This window comes from Tenrec ecaudatus, chromosome 10 (assembly GCF_050624435.1).
Source record: "Tenrec ecaudatus isolate mTenEca1 chromosome 10, mTenEca1.hap1, whole genome shotgun sequence".
Taxonomy (NCBI): domain Eukaryota; kingdom Metazoa; phylum Chordata; class Mammalia; order Afrosoricida; family Tenrecidae; genus Tenrec; species Tenrec ecaudatus.
This window is the reverse complement of record NC_134539.1, coordinates 110132992-110152791: the sequence shown is the minus strand read 5'-3', so window position 1 is coordinate 110152791 and position 19800 is coordinate 110132992. Positions and strand designations below refer to the sequence as shown.

General features: G+C 56.8%; 2 protein-coding genes across 3 annotated transcripts; both read right to left on the bottom strand.

Moving 5' to 3' along the window:
• Window positions 1–6242: 6242 nt before the first annotated feature.
• Window positions 6243–15696, bottom strand: SCARF1 (scavenger receptor class F member 1). 2 transcript variants are annotated; one of them, XM_075561222.1, is made up of 11 exons: window positions 15280–15696; window positions 14901–14962; window positions 14558–14659; window positions 13194–13716; window positions 11659–11877; window positions 11186–11314; window positions 9553–9656; window positions 9095–9215; window positions 8103–8224; window positions 7874–8020; window positions 6243–7312 (listed from the first exon to the last, which is right to left on the bottom strand). In XM_075561222.1, the coding sequence occupies exons 1-11, from the start codon at window positions 15384–15386 to the stop codon at window positions 6471–6473; spliced, it is 2478 nt and encodes an 825-aa protein (XP_075417337.1). In that variant the 5' UTR covers window positions 15387–15696; the 3' UTR covers window positions 6243–6470. The 2 variants fall into 2 exon arrangements, with proteins under 2 accessions (XP_075417337.1, XP_075417339.1); XM_075561224.1 differs by lacking the exon at window positions 6243–7312 and having other exon boundaries at window positions 7764–7983; window positions 15280–15493.
• Window positions 15697–15806: 110 nt separating this feature from the next.
• RILP (Rab interacting lysosomal protein) lies at window positions 15807–19661 on the bottom strand. The gene is made up of 8 exons (XM_075561225.1): window positions 18942–19661; window positions 18775–18868; window positions 18570–18676; window positions 18240–18470; window positions 17798–17943; window positions 17358–17480; window positions 16534–16617; window positions 15807–16302 (listed from the first exon to the last, which is right to left on the bottom strand). Exons 1-8 carry the CDS (start codon window positions 19167–19169, stop codon window positions 16164–16166), a joined length of 1152 nt encoding a protein of 383 aa, XP_075417340.1. The 5' UTR covers window positions 19170–19661; the 3' UTR covers window positions 15807–16163.
• Window positions 19662–19800: the final 139 nt, after the last annotated feature.

Below are 19800 nucleotides of genomic sequence, written 5' to 3'. Positions count from 1 at the left end.
ACTGCTTCATGCTGATTGGCTGAGCGAAGCTGGAAACAGGCATTAGCCAATCAGCAGCCACCCGCCCGCCTGGCGGTGAGCAGAAGCCGGTTCCGGCCGGACTGGGAGACAAACAAGAGAAATGGGGGGGCCGGGGGTAACTGTGATCTAAGCCGCGCGCTGTCGCCTTAACCTAGAGTTCGACCCGGGCCGAGAACCCCGGAGGTATTTCCGCCTCGCCAAGCGAGACCCCTTTGTGCTTCAGCCCTTGCTCCGGGAAACGGCGCTTCCCGGGGCTCCCCGACTGCGCCCCGATCCCCCTGGAGCGCCCAACTCGGCTCCCGCACTTCGTTCTCCGGTAGCGGGGTACGGATGCTCAACTTCCCTTCCGTCGAGGCGCCGCACCCCGATATTCTGGCTCCACTGGGGACCTGGATCTTTCGGCTCTCTCCGCCCTTGCCGTTCCCCGAGCGGAGCAGCTGCCCCCGCTGCCTCCCGCTGTGTTCGGTGCCTCGCTCTCCGCCCAGGATCCTCCAACCCCGGCCCAAGCTGGTCTGCGGCTTCCCTGCGCCCCGTGTCGCCGACCCTTTCCCCTGACCTAGATGTCATCCGTCTGCCTGGTCCGTAGAAGGTACCCCTCGCAGTTCCCCAGATGGAAGTTGAGGGGATGCCCGTCAGGTCCTAGAACGAGGTTGCCTCTGGTCCTCCATCCAGACATTGATCTCCCGGCTCCTGTTCTCATTCCCCTAGGGGACCCCCTCCCCAACTCCAGCTGGTCATTCCGGTGCGCCCTGCCCGAGTTGACCTCTCCATGTCCACTGTCCTTCGCCACCACATCCCTTTTCGTCCTATTCCGGGATGTTTGGCGTCGTGGTTACGGGTTGGGCTGCGTACTGCAAGTTCTGTACTTCGGAAACCACCCGCCACTCCGCGAAAGAAGGACTGGTCCTTCTATGCCGGTCAAGACTTAGTTACAGTCTCAGAAACCCGTAAGGGCAGTTCTACCCTGCCCCTATTGAGGGCCGACTGAGTCCGCATCGACCCGATCGATGGCAGAGAGTTTGGTGTTTTGGTTATTCCTTAGGTAAAGGCCCTCGCTGCTGGGTGAGCTGCGGGCGCCAGGCAGGCTCCCCCGAAGCAGGCTCGAGGTCCCGTCACCGGAGCTGGATCTGCCCGGGCATGGAGCAAGGGCTCCAAGCTTCAGCTGCCCGGTGGCGTCTGGAGCAGAGCCCCCGCCACCCCCAGATTTGGCCAGGGGTCCCTGGCAGCTCGGGAGAAGCTGCGGTCACCACCAGCCTCCTGCGTGGAGTCCACCGATCCGAGCGCGCCCTCTGGCGCTAAGAACCGGCTGGCCACCATTCAAAGTCAGCCTCGCCCAGGTAATGCCTGAGCATCAAGGCTGGAGGCTCCTAGCTGGTTGCCTACACACCCTGCAGAATCTCGCACACTCGCAAAATTCCCACTGTCATCTGACACACCGCTCGCCCTTCCCTCGTGAACTCCTAGAGCCAACTGCTTGGCTTCATACACCTCTGAAAGAATGCACTTTCTCCCACCAAAACTGCCCCCCATCCCCCTTCTTCAGGTGATTGCTGCTGAAGCTAGACACCCATGAGCCATCCTTTCCACAAAGATTAGGCATCTATTGTGATTCCTATCTCCTACCCCACCCCCAATACAGCCCTCCAAGCTCAAAACAACTCAGGGCCATCAATTGCTTCTGACTCATAGGGCCCTGTAGATCAGGGTAGAACTGCCCCTGGGGGTTCCCCAGACACTAACTCTTTATGGGAGCAGAATTCGAAAGGCTGGCCAACTTGTAACCACTAGTCACCAGGGTTACTCTGCCTCCTAAGTACTTAATTATGCATCCAGCCCTGGATTTCAGCCTCTCACATCTGTCTCCACCACTGGTTAGCCAGGAAATGCACAGCTGATCCAGACACCGCCGCTGAAGACCTTCAGAAGCTCCTTGCCATGACTACAGGACAAAGTTCAAGCCTCCCAAATGGACTCACAGAACCCCATTGCCGCCACCCCCCCCCCCCCACAGCAACCCTTTCCTTCCTTGGGAGGCTGGCTGAGCTGCCCCGCTAGATACTCCAGCTTCATGGAATTGTTTATGGTTCCTCTCAGGTTCGTCCCTCAACACTCCCTTCCTGGACAGCGCCTCCTGTCAGAAGCCTTCCCTAACCACTCAGTCCCACTACCCTTCACCTCTCCTTGTCTTTTGAGACTCGTAGCCCTGTTTACACTTACCTGCCCACTTGCTTCTCTCCCCTTTCTTAGGAACTTCTGGGGGGGCAGGAGCTGTGTCTCATTCAACTTTGTGCAGCGCGGCCTTTAGACAGAAGCAAGCATAAAGCAGGCACATACTGTAGTTGGCGAGTGAAAACACGTGTAAGGGGAGAAGGTACTAGAGAGGACATCAGGGATCCAAAGTTGGGAGAATGACGCAATGCCCACCCCACCGTAATGAATGACATCACCGGTAACGCAGACTCATGGCAGCGCCTGTGTGTCAGGGAGGAAGCCCGCCTCATAGGATTTTCACCGGCTGGTTTGGGGAAGATCACCAGGCCTTTCTTCTGAGGTGCCTCTGAGCAACTGAGTGAAACCATTTGCGCCACCCACACACTCCATGCCATTAACAATCAAGCTTGATTGAAACCTGAAAGCTAGTCCGGGTGTTTTACAGGTTAAACCAAACCAAACTCACTGTCTTCAAGTCAATTCCGACTCAGAGCGACCCTTTCTTTTTCTTTTTCTAGTGTGTGAGTGAGAGTGTGAGTTAGTGAGTAAGTGAGAGAGTGAGTGAGCAAGAGAGAGGGAGTGTGAGAGGGAGTGAGTGAGAGGGAGTGAGTGAGTGAGATAGTGGGTGAGTGAGTGAGCAAGTGAGTGAGTGTGAGAATGAGTTAGTGAGTCAGTGAGAGAGTGAGTGAGAGTGAGAGAGTGAGTGCCAGAGCGACCCTATAGGACAAGGTAGAACTACCTTTGTGAGTTTCCCAGACTGTAACTCTTTAGGGAAGTAGAAAGCCTCATCTTTCTCCCATGGAGCGGCTGGTGGTTTCAAACCACAAACTTTGTGAGGAGGAGTCCAATGTGTAATCCCTACGCCACCAGGGCTCCTAGGCTTTACAGATGGTGTGTCACTTAATCTCCCACAGCCACCATGGGAGCTGAGCATGATCATCTCTTCAGATGTGAAAATGAAAGCTTTAACGTTTCAAAATCAAAAGACAAAATGTGAACTGAGATTCAAAAAGGAGCCGGGGTTCAGAGCCAGGTCTGTTACGAATGAAATTCTCTTTCTGCGTTGGTTTGTTCCTTTGTTGTTAGCCCTTTGGGCAAGAGTGCTAAAAGCCCAATACCAGCATTGCTGCTAAATCATAAACAGTAAAAGTTCTAGAGGAAAATATCGACGACCTCATTATTGCACTGATGTTAGGACAGAGAAGACCTTTCCACTGTTCATGATAGAAGCTCAGAAGTAATAAAGAAAAAGGCTGCCTAAATTACAATGTAAGCCTCAAAAGCAAAAAAAAAAAAAAAAGGAGAAGGAGAGAAACTGTATTAAGAGACCAGTCACAGCTGGGCAAAGGATGAATATCCTTTCTATAGAAAAGGCACTTACAAATCAGTGAGCGAGAAAAATGCACACTCAGTTAAAAGCAGAGGAAAGACTGTAACCAACAATCTACAGGAAAAACAAGTGATTAGGAAGGATTTTTGAAAGCTCAAATTTAGAATAATCCTAGAAAGTCAAATAATAATGAGATACCATGTTTAATCTATCACCCTGGACTTTGGGAGCTGAGTACTTCCGTATTTCTAAGACGAAAACTGCTGATTTTGCCAAGCATTTCTGGAGTGAATATAAAAATGTTTAACATTTTTATATCCCAATCTAGCACTCCTACTACAAGGAATCTATTTGTGGCAGTTACATAATCTCCTGTCAACTTGCGAAAGGGTGGAGTCTAGCCTGTCAAGCAGGTCGCAGCTTGATTACCTGATTTGGAGGCGTGGAGATAAATAGCTCACTAGAGGCCAGGTACACTCTCTGCTGTCTCTCTGCGAGACATTCCTGATGACAAGCCACATGGAGCTATGCAGATGGAGTCAGAGGCTCTCGAGCTGGAGGAGCCACATGGAGACCCACACTAGCGCTGAGATACTTCCACCACCACTGGATCCACAAGACTTTCCACCCACTGGCCTGTGATCTTCCTGCATTTGGCATCATTGCATGTGTTGCATGGGTCTGAAGAGGAAATTATAGACTGGTATCGGACATATGGGCTAATATCGGACTTATGGACTTGATCTGGACTGGGCTGGGATGTTTTCTCAATATTAAATTGTTCTTTGATATCAAGCTCTTTCTTATACACATATGCATGTCTCTGACTTTGTTTCTCTAGTCAGCCCAGACTAACACTATTCTACAGGAAAACTTCCACAGTAAAATTATAAATGGACAAAGTTTTAAATACCTAGATTGCATCATTATTTATTATAACACAATAATTAGAAGTGACCTGTGTCCCTCAGGGAACCAAAAACAAAATAGAAATTAGTTACCATGAACTGGATTCACGCTCATGGAGAGAGACCTCTTGTGTGGGGGGCTTTGGAGGCTCTCTGACCTTTCAAAACCATCAGGCCTTTCTTTCAAGGCACCTCTGGATGGATTAGAACCATCAACCTTTTGATTTGATGTGTGGTTGAGCACTTAACCATTCGGGCCACCTGCAAACTCCTGCTTATAGGAAGGGATGATGTCAATAACCTCGAATATTACTTCCACACCAGGAAATCACATGCATGTAGCCAGGTTTTATAAAAGGAGGTAGCTCTATATTTACTGATAATTAGAAAGATATCTACCATATATTGCTAAGTTAAAAAAAAAAGTTTGAACACAGTCTGCTTTTGTTTTTGTTTTAAAGGTTTGTTTACATGTTCACAGAAAAACATCTAAGAAACACTTAAACTGTTAATGAGATTCTGACTATGGGAAAGCAGGGGGTGCTTTTTCTTAAACTAGGAAGTACGAGTGTAAGGCATGAACCCAGGCAAGAATGAAGTCAGTCTTCTCCCTCCTTTGTCATCCAGGCTGGCTCTGGAGAGACAGGAACTGTTTTACTGGGGGGAAAAAACACCCCAAAACCTCATCCCCGGCAAGTTGATGCCCACTCCCAGCGATCCGACAGGACAGGGTGAACTAGCCTGGCCCTGTGGGTTTCCAAGACTAACTCTTCATGGGGGCAGAAAGCCTGTTGGTGGTATTGAAGTGCTGACTTCAAAGGGGCAGAAAGCTTGTTGGTATTGAAGTGCTGACTTCATGGGGGTAGAAAGCCTGTTGGTGGTATTGAAGCGCTGACTTTGGGGGTAGCAACCCAACAGGCAAGCATTACACCCCCGGGGGTGTCTGAATGCATCTGTGCAAGGTGGTTATGTGCTGTCCACCCGATTCCAATCACAGCAGCCCTGTAGGGCAGAATAGCCATGCCTCCCGAAGTTTCTTAGGCTGTGATCCTGCAGGATTACAGGGCAGGTTAGAACACAGACCTTTCCATTAGCTTACACATTGCTGGGATCACTCACTGTAGGGTCAGTCCTTTTACTTTTTAAACAAAGAATATGTGTCCATTTTTTTCATTCAAAATAAATTCAAGCTAGTGGGAGAAGAAAAAAAAGATGGTTTGCTGTAGAAATTTTCCAAACAATCTAAAAGTTTCAATAGCCACAATCTCACCTCCTGGAGAAAATGACCATTGGATCCCTTAGGTTGACATTTCTGTTTCTGCACTTATATCCTTTAAAAATCCAAACCCCAAACGTCAGCTTGTAAAATAGTCACAAACCATACGTTAAAAAAGGGGGAGAGGCTCACTCACAGAGTAGTGGTTATGCATTGGGTTAATTGCATGGGCAGCAATTTGAAACCCAGCCTCTCAAATAAAGGACTTTAAAAAAAGGGGGGGGTGGAGGAGAGGGGAGAGAATGCTAAATATGTATCCCAGGCCAAAAGATATCCAATTTCTAAAAAGAAAAGGGGAGGAGCCGGTCACTGGCACTGTTTGCACTTAAAGGGGCAGTGTCAACATCCTTCCGTGTCGTGACTTATGTGTGCATACCATGATTTTGAGCACTTATATAATAACCTAGCCAAAGAAATATTTATTTAAGCAATCTCACCAGCAAACATTTAGGTTGATCCTCATTTCAGGAAAAACAAACAAACAATCAAACCCAGTTTTGCAAATGAAGTCACGACTGTGCCTGTTGGGCAGAGAAGACAGTTCCTGAAACTGCAGTTCTGACACGGAGACCTCATCCTTGGGGTCTCTGCCCCGCTTGCTTGCCCACTCCAGAGGCACCCCTGGCCTCTGACTTGTCCCTATGGGAGGGCAGAGGTGGGGCCAGCACTAAGCACAAGACCCAGGGCCTGTCCTGTGGCCCCCTACTTCCCAGAGTCGAGGTCCTCAGGGCACTGGTGGTCCAGAGATGGGTGCAACATTCTCATACTGAGGTTCCTCCTGCCCCTGATCTTCGACCAGCTTTGGGGGATCCTGTTCGGGGAGGCCACCCTTGGGGGCTGGCTCCTCAGCGCTGCCTGGACTCTTGGTGTCATCCCCCAGCCCTCCGGCTGCTGCCTCTGGCCCTGCCTGCGCAGACGCTGCACACGGGGCTGAGTCGGGGCTCTGGCTAGCAGAGTCGGGGGCCAGCCCAGGGCTGCCCTTGTTCCGACTCAGGGCCCTGCGTGGAGGCTTGGGGATGGCACTCTTGACTTTGGGTTCTGCCTGACCTTTCTTGAAACTCCCAAAACGCCGCAGGGCAGACCGGACAGGCCCCTCCGGTCCCCGGGGCGTCCCAGCCAGCATGTAGATGGTGGTCACGGGGCCCGAGCGCTCCTGGGCGCTGCTCTCAATGGCCTCGATGCGTTCGGCCACTGTCCGGCCTCCGAGCGGGAGCTGCCGGCAGCCAGCCGCTGAGTCCCCGGGACTGGTGGCACCAGGAGGTATCTCGTCACTTTCTGCAGGCTCTGGGCCTAGGGACAGGTCAGCTTCCTGGCCCTCAGGACCAGGCTGGGCCCCTCGGGAGAGCCTCTTGGGCTTTCGGAGTGGGCTGGCAAGCTCTCCTGAGCTCCGGTGACTCTGGGGGGTAAACTTGGTGCCTTCAGCAAAGGAGACTGATGGCCGCTTGGCCCGGGCTAGGCTAGAGGTACGTGGGATGGCGAAAGGTGTGGAGGCATCTTCCGGGGCAGGGAAGGAGCCTGTGGCCAGGCTGGTGTCTGGTGACTCTGCTTGGACCACAGAGGTCATCCCTGCAGGAGGCAGAGAAGGCAGAAGAGGGCATGTTGGCCAGAGCTGGGCTGGTTATCCTAACCCATCTTACTTACCAAGTTCAGCATCTTCCAGGAGACCCCAGAACTGAGGGAAAGAAGAGGGCGAGGATGCGGCGAGCCAGGGGAAAGGCTGACTCGGGTAGTCCCTGTGCCTTCCACACTCCTCCCTCCCCACCTTGAACTGAGGCCTCCCAGAAATTCTCTCAGTGCAGCAGAGCCTTGGCCCCCTCACCTCTGGGCCGTCCTGCACGCTGGACCCTCTTCCTGAAACACCATTCCCAACTCGTCCCACCGCTTTGGCGTTGGCTAACTCCTACCAATCCTGCTAGGCTCAACTCAGACATCCCCAGCACTGGGATGTCTCCCCTGGCTCCAACTAACCCCCTGATGACTGTTCCCGTGTTTCCCATCAAAGCCGATGTCACCCTCTGCTAGGAAATCGCATGGGCTCTTGATAGACATTTGCTTAATGAATCAGGCAGAGGTGGTGGAGGGCAGGGTTTCCCTGGGATTGAATAGGTTATTGGGGTGCAAGGCTACCTTCTTGGGGTGGCACACAGTAGGCAGGATCCTCGTCCTCCTCTGCGGAATCAGGATCTGACGAGAAGGAGTCATCCGAGGGCCAGCCGGCGGAGGGGGGTTCAATGAAGCTGTGGTTGAAGGGGATCTCTGGGTCGTGGTGAGAGACTGTGAGAGGCACGAGGTCAGGAGCAGAGCCCAATGGGAAGCCCTGGCCCATTCCAGCCCCGACCCTCCAGCTGCCACCCACCTGTCACCCAGGGGAGCTTGTGACTGCGGAGGGAGCCACAGGGCAGCACGGACCCCAACCTGGTCAGTGCCCCCCACATCTGCAGTTTCACCCTAGACACAGCAGTGCCATCTCTCGGAGGCCTGAGTGGGAAGAGAGGGGGCGAGAAGGGGGTCAGTTCAGGGTACTTGGGATGAGGGCAGGAGGGACGAGGGGCAAGAGGAGAGAGTGAGGCCCGTGCTGTGAGGGAGGCACAGGGACTGGGTGACATCATTTTGACACATCATTCCCGGGCCCCCAAACATTCAATGGCACCCCCTCTTCCTGACGACAGAACACCATCCCGTTACTGAGCCCGTGATTTTGGCCAGGTCGGCCACAGTGGGACAGGCCCTAGGCTACCACTCTGGCCAGGACTTGAGCCCTCTGGGCCTCTGGTGCCTCATCTGTGAAATGGGAACAACTGCTACCCCATCAGTGCAGACCACGCACCTGGCGGGGAGCACCCGAATACGGTGATTGGTTAGCATCATCCTGGCTGAGCCTCTCACCCGGCACCCAGCTCAAATGGGGACCCCTCCAGGCAGGTGGCCTCCTCTCCCCACCCTCAGTCCCTCGCCACTCCCTGCCCTACTGCTGACAGCCATTACTCCTGACCTGACTCATCTGTTTGTGTGAGGGGCTCTTCCCTCCACCCCCAAGCAGTAAGTCCTAAGGGAAGGTTAGCTGGGCCGGCTCCTGTCGAGGTGTGGCCCGACCCCTCCCTGCCCTGCCCCAGCTCTGCTGCTGTTCTGCCCCCTGCCTCCCTCCCTTCAGGTCTTCTGTTGTAGGTTTCAGCTGCACCAGCCTGGTACCCACCCTTCCTGATCCTGCAACCCAGTCTCCCAGCAAAGCTCTGATGCCTCCAGCCACCGTGAGACCTCCACCACTTCCCACCGAGAGTGCCCTTCCCCACCCGGAAAGGAAGCCCGATGCTACCTTGTGCCCAGTCCACGGCCTGAGCAGGTGCTCACCTGTCCTTGGGGTCCAGGCGGGCAGCCCAGAAGCAGCAGAGGCAGCAGGTGAGACCCAGGAGCAGCAGCAGCAGGGGAACCAGGATGCCCGCGATGAGGGCAGCATCCTGACCATGAAGGCCTGTGGGAACAGAGCGGTCAGATGGCCAGGGCCACCCCACTTCCCACCCCTTGCACCTCCTCCTGAGCGCTGAGCTGGGCCTCCCTGTGGGGCCCTCCTCCAGCTCTGCGGCACAGGGACCGTGTTCATTCAGCCTGGAGGCCCTCTTCCTCCTGGTCTCTTCCATGACCTGATGCAGGCCCTGGGGTTCAGCCCGCCCCATCACGACCTGGGCTCTCACCTGGTTTCTCAGGGTGTGGGGGCCCCAAATCATCCCAGGGATGTGTCTGCAGGAGCCCAGCCCCGCAGATACCTGGAGCCCATGGCCACGGTACCCTCCTCATTCCCTCCACCTTACCGTGCTGGCAGGCTCCAGAGACAGGGTGGCAGGGCCACTCTGGGCACTGGCAGGGGACGGAGCAATTGTCTCCATAGAAGCCAAGTGGACAGGAAGTGTTGCAGCTGTGGGGTGACAGGGAGACGCAGGCTGAAGGTTGGGTGGGAAGGGAAGCATCAGGTAAGGGAGCAGGGAGGTAAATGGTAGATTTCTGGGCCCTCCCTGAGCCCAGGGGGCCAAGTTGTTCCGGCTGCTAACTGCAAGATCAGCAATAGCAAACTGTCCACTGCACTCCTTGGGAGAACAACAGGGCTTTCTACTCCCATGAAGAGTTACAGTCTGGGTGAAGGTAGACAGCGGAGGGTGTAAAATATAAAAATAATTTATAGGTTAACAAGGGTTCCTGAGGGTGGGAGGATGGGGAAAAAAGAGAAGCTGATACTAAGAGCTCAAGGACAAAGAAAATGTTTTGGAAATGATGATGGCAACATATATACAAATGTGCTTGATACACTTGATGTATAGATTATTATAAGAGCGATGAGAGCCCACAATAAAATGATTTTTTTAAAAAAAAGAGTTACAGTCTGTGGATGCAGTGCCAATAAAACTATTTAAAAGAGCCTCCCAATAAAATGACTAATAATACTTTTTTTAAACTTTAAAAGAACAAAAGGGAGAGTTACAGTCTTGGAAACTCACCAGGGCAGCTCTATCCTGTTCTGTAAGGTTACTGAGTCGGCAATGACTCAACAGCAGTGTTTGGTTTTGAGAAACCACCCCCTGCCCCTGCCAGGTGGACTTCCCTAGATGATGCCCAACAGTCCCCGTCTGACCACTCAGCCACAATCCAAGTACCACTGGCAGCATTTGGGAGAGCCCTCCAGCCCCAGAGCCCATCTTCCGGAGAGAAGAGAGCACCCAGATGTGGCCTGGCCTCTAGCCCCCAGGGTGTGATCCTCAAGGCAGGTCTTCCTCTCCCTCTCCTCACCTCCTTGCTCACCCAGCACTAATGTGAACCCCGTAAGATGCCAGTGACATTTGGGGAGAGGCCACCCAGGTCTGGCGGTCTGATCCAGGCCCAGCATGGCCCCTAACTCTCCAGGCCTTGAAAGTCTCCGCCATAAAAGGTGGGCTCTTCTACTTGATATTCAATTCTGTTCTTGAAGTGGAAAACCTACCTACCTGGCAACAATGATTGTGGCCCTACCACCTGAGGATCTGAGGGAAATGACACTGCAGGGGCCCCTGCCCGCTAAATAAGCTCCCAAACCAGTGAGCACAGAATCCCCGGGTGGGGCACATGGTGAGCACACTTGGCTGCTGACCGAAAGGTTGGTGGTTTGGTTCCACACAGAGACCCTTTGGAGGATGGCCTTGAACGGGACCTCATAAAATCAGCCAGTGAAAGCATCTGTAGAGTGCAGGTTGGCTCCAGTTACAAGGGAATCATGAGTCCAAAGGGACTCCAGGGCCGCCGGTCATCTAGTTAAGGGGCATTTAAACCCTGGCTTAGCCTTCCTGGGGGAGCTGCAGGCCCCACCACAGGAAGAGTCCTTAAGACACTGGTTGAGGAGCATCCAGCAGACGCATTCAGGAAACAGAAGCCTGACCTATGTCCTCTCTGCCGCTCCCTCTCAGGCCCCATCCTCACCTGGGCCCCCAGTAACCGGCGTTGCAGACACAGTCCCCAGTCACAGCATCACAAGTCCCCTGAAGACAGGTAGGGCAGGTGAAGCTGCAGTTCTCCCCAAAGGTGTCAGGTGGGCAGGGCTCCTCACACCTGAGATGAGACAAGACTTGGAGAATAGTGGGGTACCGCAGGCCCACACAGCCCATCTTCTCTTTACCCTTAACCCCCTGCTCCTGGACTCAGGGGCCCAATTGTTTACTCAGCAGCATGGGAGGGCAGGTGCAAACAGGGTAAGCCCCACCAGGGGACAGACCACAGATTTCTGAAGGAGGAGGGCAGAAAGCTGAGCGGTGACAGAACTGGGGGAGAATCCTGCCCAGGCCTCCCCAACACACGTCTCCCCCCTCAGTCTTCCCAAGCGAGGCAAGCAGCTGGGGTGGAAGTGGGGATCCTGAAGGAAGATGCACCCCACCCTGAGCAGGCTGGGCCCTCACCTGGGTCCCTGCCAGCCGGGGTTGCAGTGCTGACAGTGCCCAGTGTCTGGCTGACAAGACTCCCCTAGGCGGCAGTGGGGGCACTGCTGCCTGCAGTTCTCGCCGAAGGTGCCTGGTGGGCAGCGCTGGTGGCACTGGGTCCCGTTCCACCCTGGCTCACAGGACTCACAGCTGCCTGTGTCCGGGGCACATGGCTCATTCTGCTGGCAGTGGCCACAGCTAGGAAAGGAGGAGATTGAGAGGGGGTCAGGGCAGGGGGGACTGTGGATGGACAGAGCTCCCTCGCTCCAAACCAGCACTGAGCCCACCCCACCCAGCCTCTCAGGACCCCGGGGAGCTACAGGGCCCAGCTCTGCCTCTCAGGCAGGTTGGAGCCTGTGTCCCCATGCTGTATGGTGACAAGGCTGAAGAGTTGATCTCTGCGGGCTATCCCAGGACTCCCCCTCTGTGAGCCACCTCTGCGTCCCCTCAGGCTGGCTTTCCCCTCCTGCCTGAGCTCTGACCGGAATGGGCTCTGGAGTTTAATCTCTATCCCACAATACGAAAATGCACACACATACACATGCTTTCACCACTACAAGGTCTTGCTTTTAACGTCGCGCTAGTGCTTAGCAGTGCCTTGAAGCTCCTCCTTCTGGATACTTAACGTTCTGTGATCATTTACTTTCGGGGATGGGAGGAAATTCCAGCGATCCATTGACCAGCTCCTAGCTCAGAGTGGAATCGCTGGCAGTCAGTTTGGTGGGTGTGTTTGGCATAGTTTTGTTTTGTAAGAAATCACTGAAAACATGACATTGGAGTGGGGTATACTATGCAGCAAAGCTTAAGTGTGTGTTGTCTTGGCAGACTTCTGCTTCAGTGCCAAGACGGGCAAGAATGTAAGGGGTATTTCTGATTGCAGGTGGAGCTGGTCAAAGTAGAAAGTCACTGAGTCACAGGGACCCTGTACTCCAGCGGTTCTTCACCTGTGGGTCTCGACCCCTCTGGGGGGCGGGTCAAACAACTCTGATTCATAACAGTAGCAAAATGACAGCGATAAAGCCGCAAAGAAAATAATGTTATGGCTGGGGGGTCACCACTACATGAGGAAGTGTACGAAAGGGTCGCGGCATTAGGAACGTTGAGAACCACTGCTGTAAGCCTTTGGTCCCGAGCTCCATTCTGGCTGTCCCTAAGCAGAGCTTGGCCAGTACTGGCACTTTATTGCTTACCAATAACACGAATCAAACATAGGGTGGGCTGGACCTGGAGGCACGGGGCATGGAAGGTGTGTGCCTGTTTTCCTTCCTGCTTCATCCCTGCCAGGACTCTTTGTATGGACCACACTGGCATCCTAACCCTTCTGCCTTCTGCCCGGAGCCCTCTTGCTGCCCCTGCCCCCATTGATTGCCTCTATTTCTTTTTCGCTTTCCTCCTCTCCTCTCGTATTCCCGCCGTGCCCCCCACCCCACCCCTCTGCTCCTTCTCCCTCTTCCCTGCCCTTGAGGGGAGGACCCTGCCTGCCCTCCACCTGCGCCCCTGCCCAGCGGGCTCACCTGTGCAGGCACTGCGCCCCGTAGCGGCCGGCCGGGCACTGCAGCTCGCAGCGCTCGCCCCGGAAGCCGGGTGGGCATGCGCACTGGCCCGAGGTGGCGCTGCAGTGGCCGCGCGCGCACTGGCACACCTGGCGGCAGCTGAGGCCCCAGCGGCCCGGCAGGCAGGTGCAGCGGCCGGACTCCGGGGCGCAGGGGGAACCGTGGCAGGCGCAGCGGAAGCTGCAGCGGCGGCCCCACCAGCCGGGTTGGCACAGGCAGGCGCCCGTGGCAGGGTCGCAGCGCGAGGCTGCCAGGTTGCACGAACACTGGCGGTGGCACGTGGGCTCCCACCAGCCTGGTTCACAGCGGCACACGCCGGTCCGGTCGCAGCGCCCGTGGGGGCTGCAGGCGCACGTGAACTCGCAGCGGTCGCCCCAGCGGTTGGCTTGACAGTGACACAAGCCCGTGGCAGGCTCACACTGGCCGTGCGGGTGGCAGGCGCAGCTCTCGCGGCAGTCTGGGCCCCAATACTGGGCCGGGCAGCCTGCGGGGTGGGGGTGGGGGTGAGACCAGCCGGAGATGGCCAGCTCAGAGCTGGGCACGCATCCGACCCGCCCTCCAACTCATCCAGAAAAAAAGGGTCACCCTCTTGGAAGGCCAGGCCCTCTGTCCTCCTGAGAGTTTGCTCACTTCCTGCCCCATATTCTGCACTACAAAAACGCCGGACTGTGGCCCAGCCTCACCCTTAAGGATCCAGAGTGGGAAAAGCATGTCCCCGCCCCAGTCAGACAGCTGGGAAGGACCAGGCTCAGGCCTGGCAGCTGCACATCAGGGTCCCGAAAGAAGGCATAATTCCCAGTGTGTGCTCCCAGCCTAGGCTTGCCTGTCCCTGGTTAATCTGCCCACTAACCCCTCTGGCTGTCTGAAGGGGCGGTATGGCCCCTGGGTCTACTGCACACACATCCCCCACTGTAGAAGCTGTGTGGGTTGGCAGAGAGAAATAACATCCATTCCGCAGTTCACAGGAGCACCTGCATTTTCTGAGATGCTGAAATGAAAAGTAAAGTTGCCCGGCACTAACTTGTGAGAGCAGGGTTTTGTGGGCACGGTAAGCCGGATGTATCAGGGCATAGCTGGGTAAGTCCCTCTTCCTGCCTCTGGGCCTCATGGTGAAGCTTGGAGGGATCTTGGACTTGCTATTCTTTTTTTTTTTTCAAGACAAAATTTAATTTATTTATAATTAGGAATAATATTTCACAATCTATAATTACATGCTTTTTTTTTTTTGGACTTGCTATTCTTAAAATGGCATCCTTACCTGCTTTGTACCGACCGCCCCACCCACCCACTTCTGCCCAACAACTGCACCCTCTAGGGGGACTCACGGGAGCTGCACTGGGCCCCGAAGAACCCAGCCTTGCAACGGCAGAGGCCCGGTTTCACGCACACCTCTTCTGCCTGGCAGGTATCCGGCCCTTCGCAGATGGCTGGAAAACAGGTTGGAGGGACTGGGGTATGATGGGGGACACCCCTGCCCCTCACTGGCTCGTAGGGCCTTGCCACCTCAGGTTAGGGAGTGTGTATTACTGGTTGGACCCTGGCTCAAGGACTCGGGAAGAAATGAGGCCCCAAGAAGTTAAGGAGAACGGGCCATTGGGCTGTTCTTCCTTCTCATCTGGGGTGGTGGGGGGGGGGTGGTGGCGGTACTGTCCCCTCTTGGCTACTCACGGATGGTGCATTCTCGATCTTTCTGCCTCCAGCCCGGACAGCACTGGAGCTCGGCAGAGGGGCTGTGGAGCAGAGGGGTCAGCTGGAGAGTTCTGGGGAGCTGGACACAGGGCTTGCCAGCCCTTCCCAGTGGGCCACTGTCTCTGGCTGAACTATAGGAAGTCGTCTCAGTTCCATCAAGAAGGTCTAGCAGACGGAGTGTCACAAGCTACAGGTCCCCAAACCTTCCCCTGGCCCTATCATCTTCCTTATCTACCACCCCGCAGCTGCTCCCTACCCCTCTCCCTTCAGTCCTAGCACCTCTTTCTCAACTCCCTCCTTCCCTTCATTGTCTCCCTGTCAGTCCAACCACCGCCCCCCCAACTCTCACAAGACCCACCTGCTGGCCACGCAGACATGCTGCCCTTTGGGGTCCAGCTGGGACCCCAGGGCCCCCTGAGTCCAGAGCAGCAGCAGCAGCAGCAGGAGCCCCAGCCCCAACCCCATGGCGGCCAGTGCCGGAGGAGGAGGGCTTGGGATGGTCAGCCCCACAGCTTCCAACCCCCTTCCTGCTTCCTCTCAAGGCTTTTCCTGAGGAAACCAGGCCGGAGGGGCGGGCTGTTAAGAGGCACCTCCCTGAGAGGGTGGGCGGGTGTAGAGAAGTTCCCACTAAAGCCCACGAACTGTGAAGTGAAAGAGAAAGGACCCACCAGCCAGGGGGGAGCACGGCTGGCCTTGCTGTGGAGGGCATTGGCAGGTCCCTGTGAGACTGGGGGCCACCGGGGCCTTGACTTTCCATTAGGCCATATTCCCAGAGTGCGGCTGGAGCTGGGTAAACTTCCCCAACTGGAAACCAACCAACCACAGGAACCTCGGCCCTGGAGTCACTTTCTGCAGAGATGGGAGGTTGGGGACACAGCACAGACAGACAAGGAGCGGTGTGGGGGTACTGCGGGCAGGTGCTTTATTTCATTGGCTCAGGCCATCGGCACAAACCCTCTCTCATTCACAAATAGGGAAACTGAGCCTCAGAGAGGAAGTGCTTTGATCTGGCCCCAGAGGTTTGATGTGGACATGGTGGGAAGGGAAGTAGGCTGGGCTCTCCCGGCAGGCCCTGGCTCTCCAGCCAGGATAGCAGAAGAGTCTTGGAGAGGCCTGAAGTGCGGAAGCTGTGTCTCATTTGAGGACACACATCCGTCCACAGCTGGACCACAGAGTCAGGCCCCAGGGGCAGCTGAGGCCCCCCCAAACAAAGTTGTTCATGGCAAGTGGGGGGGGGGATGGTCAAGAGCCGGGAGGAGTAGGGCTGGACACAAGTTCCAGGTGGGGTTGTGGTGGCGTTTCTTCATCTCCTTGTTGCTTGCTGGGAGTGCGGCCAGCAACTCCAGGGCTCTCTGCTTCACCCCGATACCACAGGCCAAAGCTAGAGGGTAGAAACAAGAGGTTCCTTGAGCCCAGAAATCAGAGAGGCCGAGGGAGGCGGGGAGAGGAGGGACAGAGAGGGAATAAAGTACAGCTGGAGGTGAGGGGCCCAGGAACAGGTGGTAAGGGCATGTATGGAGCTCAAGGGATGGGGGTGCTGAGAAGAATCCAGGTGGGTCCCCTCCTTCAGCCTCACCCTCACCCCCTATCCCTTGCCCTTCCATCAACATACAGACTCTGTATCCGGGACTCAGGAAGCGGAGGTGGCTCTTCCTTATCACTGGGGAGCAGGAGCCACGAGCCATCCTCATCGTCACTGAAGCAGAGAGAGGAGACATGAGTGCCATTTATCAAGGCTCTGAGGGACAAGGGGAGTCTAGTTCACACCTTCCTGCTGGGCAGCCCCCAGGAACAGGTGGGAGAGGGCAGGGTGACTGCTGGGCACCGGGCGGTAGCTAGAGTGAAGGAGACTAGAAAGGTGAAGGGCATTGTGAGGCTTCATTTATAGCCTGACAGACGGCAGGTTCAGACAAGGCTGTGGCAGCAGACTCAGCCCTTAGAGGACAAACAGATCCAGCCAAGGTAGGAAGCCAAGGGCGAAGGGGAGAGGCAGTATGAGCGGAGCAGACAGCAAGCTGGGCAGGTTGGAGCAGTGCTGGATCCAGAGAGAAGGGTGGCTGGTTCCACAGGGCAGTCTGGACAGCAGGTATGGGGTGACCAAGGCAGTAGGACAGATACAGGGTGTGACCAGGCCAGAGCAGCAGGCTGCACAGCAGGCACAGGGGTGACCAGGCTGGGCTGACAGGTTCAGGCTGAATGACAGACTCAGGCTAGGTCAGCAGGCTAGGGCAATGGAGGGAGGGAGGGAGGATGAGAAGGCTGGCTCGGTGGGGGATAAAATCCAAACCAAAGCCATGGTCTGAGAGTCCATTCTGATTCAATAGCAACCCTTTAGGGCAGAGTAGAACTGCCCCTGAGGTTTCCAAGACTGTTACTGGGATGGAAGCAGGGTGCTATATCCACTGCGCCAACAGGGGATACAGGGCAGGGACTGACCTGCTCTCGGCTTCCTCGGGGGTCCCTAACATCTTCGCCTTGATCTTCTTCCGCTGCCTCCGGACAGCCACCTTCATGGCTTCCAGCAGAAGCCCAGGCACCCTGTGGTCGGCGAGCAACTCCCTAGAGGGGAACCCAGGGGCAAGGGAAAGCAGTGGAGGTGGGCATACACCATTTAGGGCTCACCCCGAGGAGCTGGACATTTTGTTCCCACTTTTCGAGACGCTCTGGCTTGCTAACACCCCTTCTAGGAACACTTCTCTGACTGCTGCTGTTGTGGGTCTGTGACCCCCTGGGGCCCCTCCTGGGTCTGGCCCAAGCTCCAGGAGGTTAAGGCCTGGTGACTCAGGTCTTCCCAGGGGAGTAGAAGTCCAAAGCGGGGTGACCAGGGGCCCAGAGAGGAGCCCTTTGGGGTCTGGGTCCCCGTGCAGCTCTCTCACCGCTGGAAGTAGGCCAGCTCCTCCTTCAGCAGGAACACATTGGCTTTGAGCTCATTCCGCTCCTGCAGGACCTGCTCAAGCTCCTCCCTACTGAAGCCGCTCTGGTCGGCCTCCAGGAGGCGCCCCGGCAGCTGCAGGGCATCCGGCTGCAACAGGACAGATTTGGTGAGAGGGGCGCCTTGGCCAGCACTGGGCCAGATCACAGGACTTTTGGGAAGTGCCCAGCAGGGAAACTGGGGGGGGGGGGCGGGGCAGGGGCAAAGGTGCTACAAAGAATGATTGAAAGTTGCTCCAGCTGAGTGGGAAGCGCAGGCTGGCCAAGGGCGCAAACTTGTCTGTCACCTTCCAACTTCCCGGAGGAGCCTGCCAGGCAGCAAAGTGCGCACCAAATTTCAGATGCTGTGAGTGGTCAGATGGGTCCCTGCCCTCATCAGACACTCACAGGACCCTCAGGAGTCCCCGCGGTCCCCGCACCGCTGGTCGCTCGCTCAGGCTCCTGCCTCTGCTGCTTCTGGTCCCGAAGCTGCTCTTGCGCCAACAGGGGGGACCCTTCGCGCAGCACCTCCCTCTCCCTCTCGCGGTCTCGCACGGCGCGAAGCTGCGTCTGCACCGCGGCCAGCTTCTGGCGCAGCTCGGCATTCACCAGCAGGAGGCGGTGCAGCTGTTCCTGCAGCTGGGGGCGGGGCGAGAAGTGCAGACTAGTGGGCGTGGCGCCGCGGGCGGAGGGAGCCACGCCCCACGCCCGTCGCTCCGCCCTCGCCCTCGCCCTCACCGCCTCCGTCTCCTGGCTGCGCTGCAGCAAGTCGCGACTGTGCGCCCGGAGTTCGTCCCGCTGTCTGTCCGTCACCTCCTTGAGCTGCCGCAGCAGAGCGCGCTCCTCTGGAGAGGGGGCGTTTTCAGCGGCAGCCAGCGGAGGGGTGTCCCTGGTCCCGATCGAGCCCCTGCCCTCCAGGGCCCCGGCGGAGGCTCTCACTCACCCGGTGGCCCCGCACGCAGCTCCCTGCGGAGATGTTCGTTCTCCTCCCGCAGCCGCCGCAGCTCCAGCTCTGCCTGCTGCGCCGACACCTGCAGCTGGGGAGCCCGGGGCTCGGCGTTAGGCAGGCGCCGGCCGGACGCGGGGGCCGCGGGCGGAAGCGAGACTCACCGAGTCGGGGGCGGGCCCCACCGCGGCCTTCTCCAGGAGCTCCAGCGCCCGCACCACGAGTGGCACCAAGCCGGCTGCCGCCTCGGGCCCGAAGCGGCGCGCCAGTTCTTGAAGCTCAGTGCCCAGCGCCCCCGCCAGATGGTACACGCGCTCTGCGGAGGACCCCGACCCCGCCGTCCCTCGGGGCCCCCAGCCTTGCCCCCCAGGCGCCACCTTCCGGGGCTCCATGTACCCTGAAGGGCAAAGGTTTTGCCCCTCCTTCGGGCAGGAGAGCTGAACAGTTCCGGCTCAGTGAGGGTTGTCGTCGGAGGAGCGATTGAGCGGAAGACGGTGGGGAAGGCCCCCCAGGATGTCCTCCCTTTCAAGCCCAAGGTCACAAGAAGCCAGGCCGCCAGCTTCCCCCAGGCCTCCCAGAGGCTCAAGGCGGCAGCGCTCCTTCCCGGAGCGGGCCCTCCCCACAGGCCCGGGCCGGCTCCACCTCTGAGCCTCAAGTCATGGGGCTGACCTGGCAGCCAAAGAGGCCAGAGGTCGGGCTGCGGGCGGCCTCCACTGGGACAGCCGAATCCGCCCTCCAGACCGGCCCCCTGTGTGCCTGTTTGTCCAGCCAGGAGTGACACAGCAAACTAGGGTGCCACACTCCGCCGGGCACCAACGTCCCACACGGCCACTGCTGCGCGCGAAGTCACTGGGGAAGGCAGGCCGCAAGTGTCGGGAGTGAGAGTGAGGGAAAGCCAGGCCAGCTCCGCCTTCCAGCCCAGAGCCTCCCTCCCTGCTGAGTTCAGCACGGGGCTGTGGCCAAGGGACCCAGGCCAGCCCAGCTTCCCACGCCCCTCCACACAAAGTATGACCTCAGGGGAAA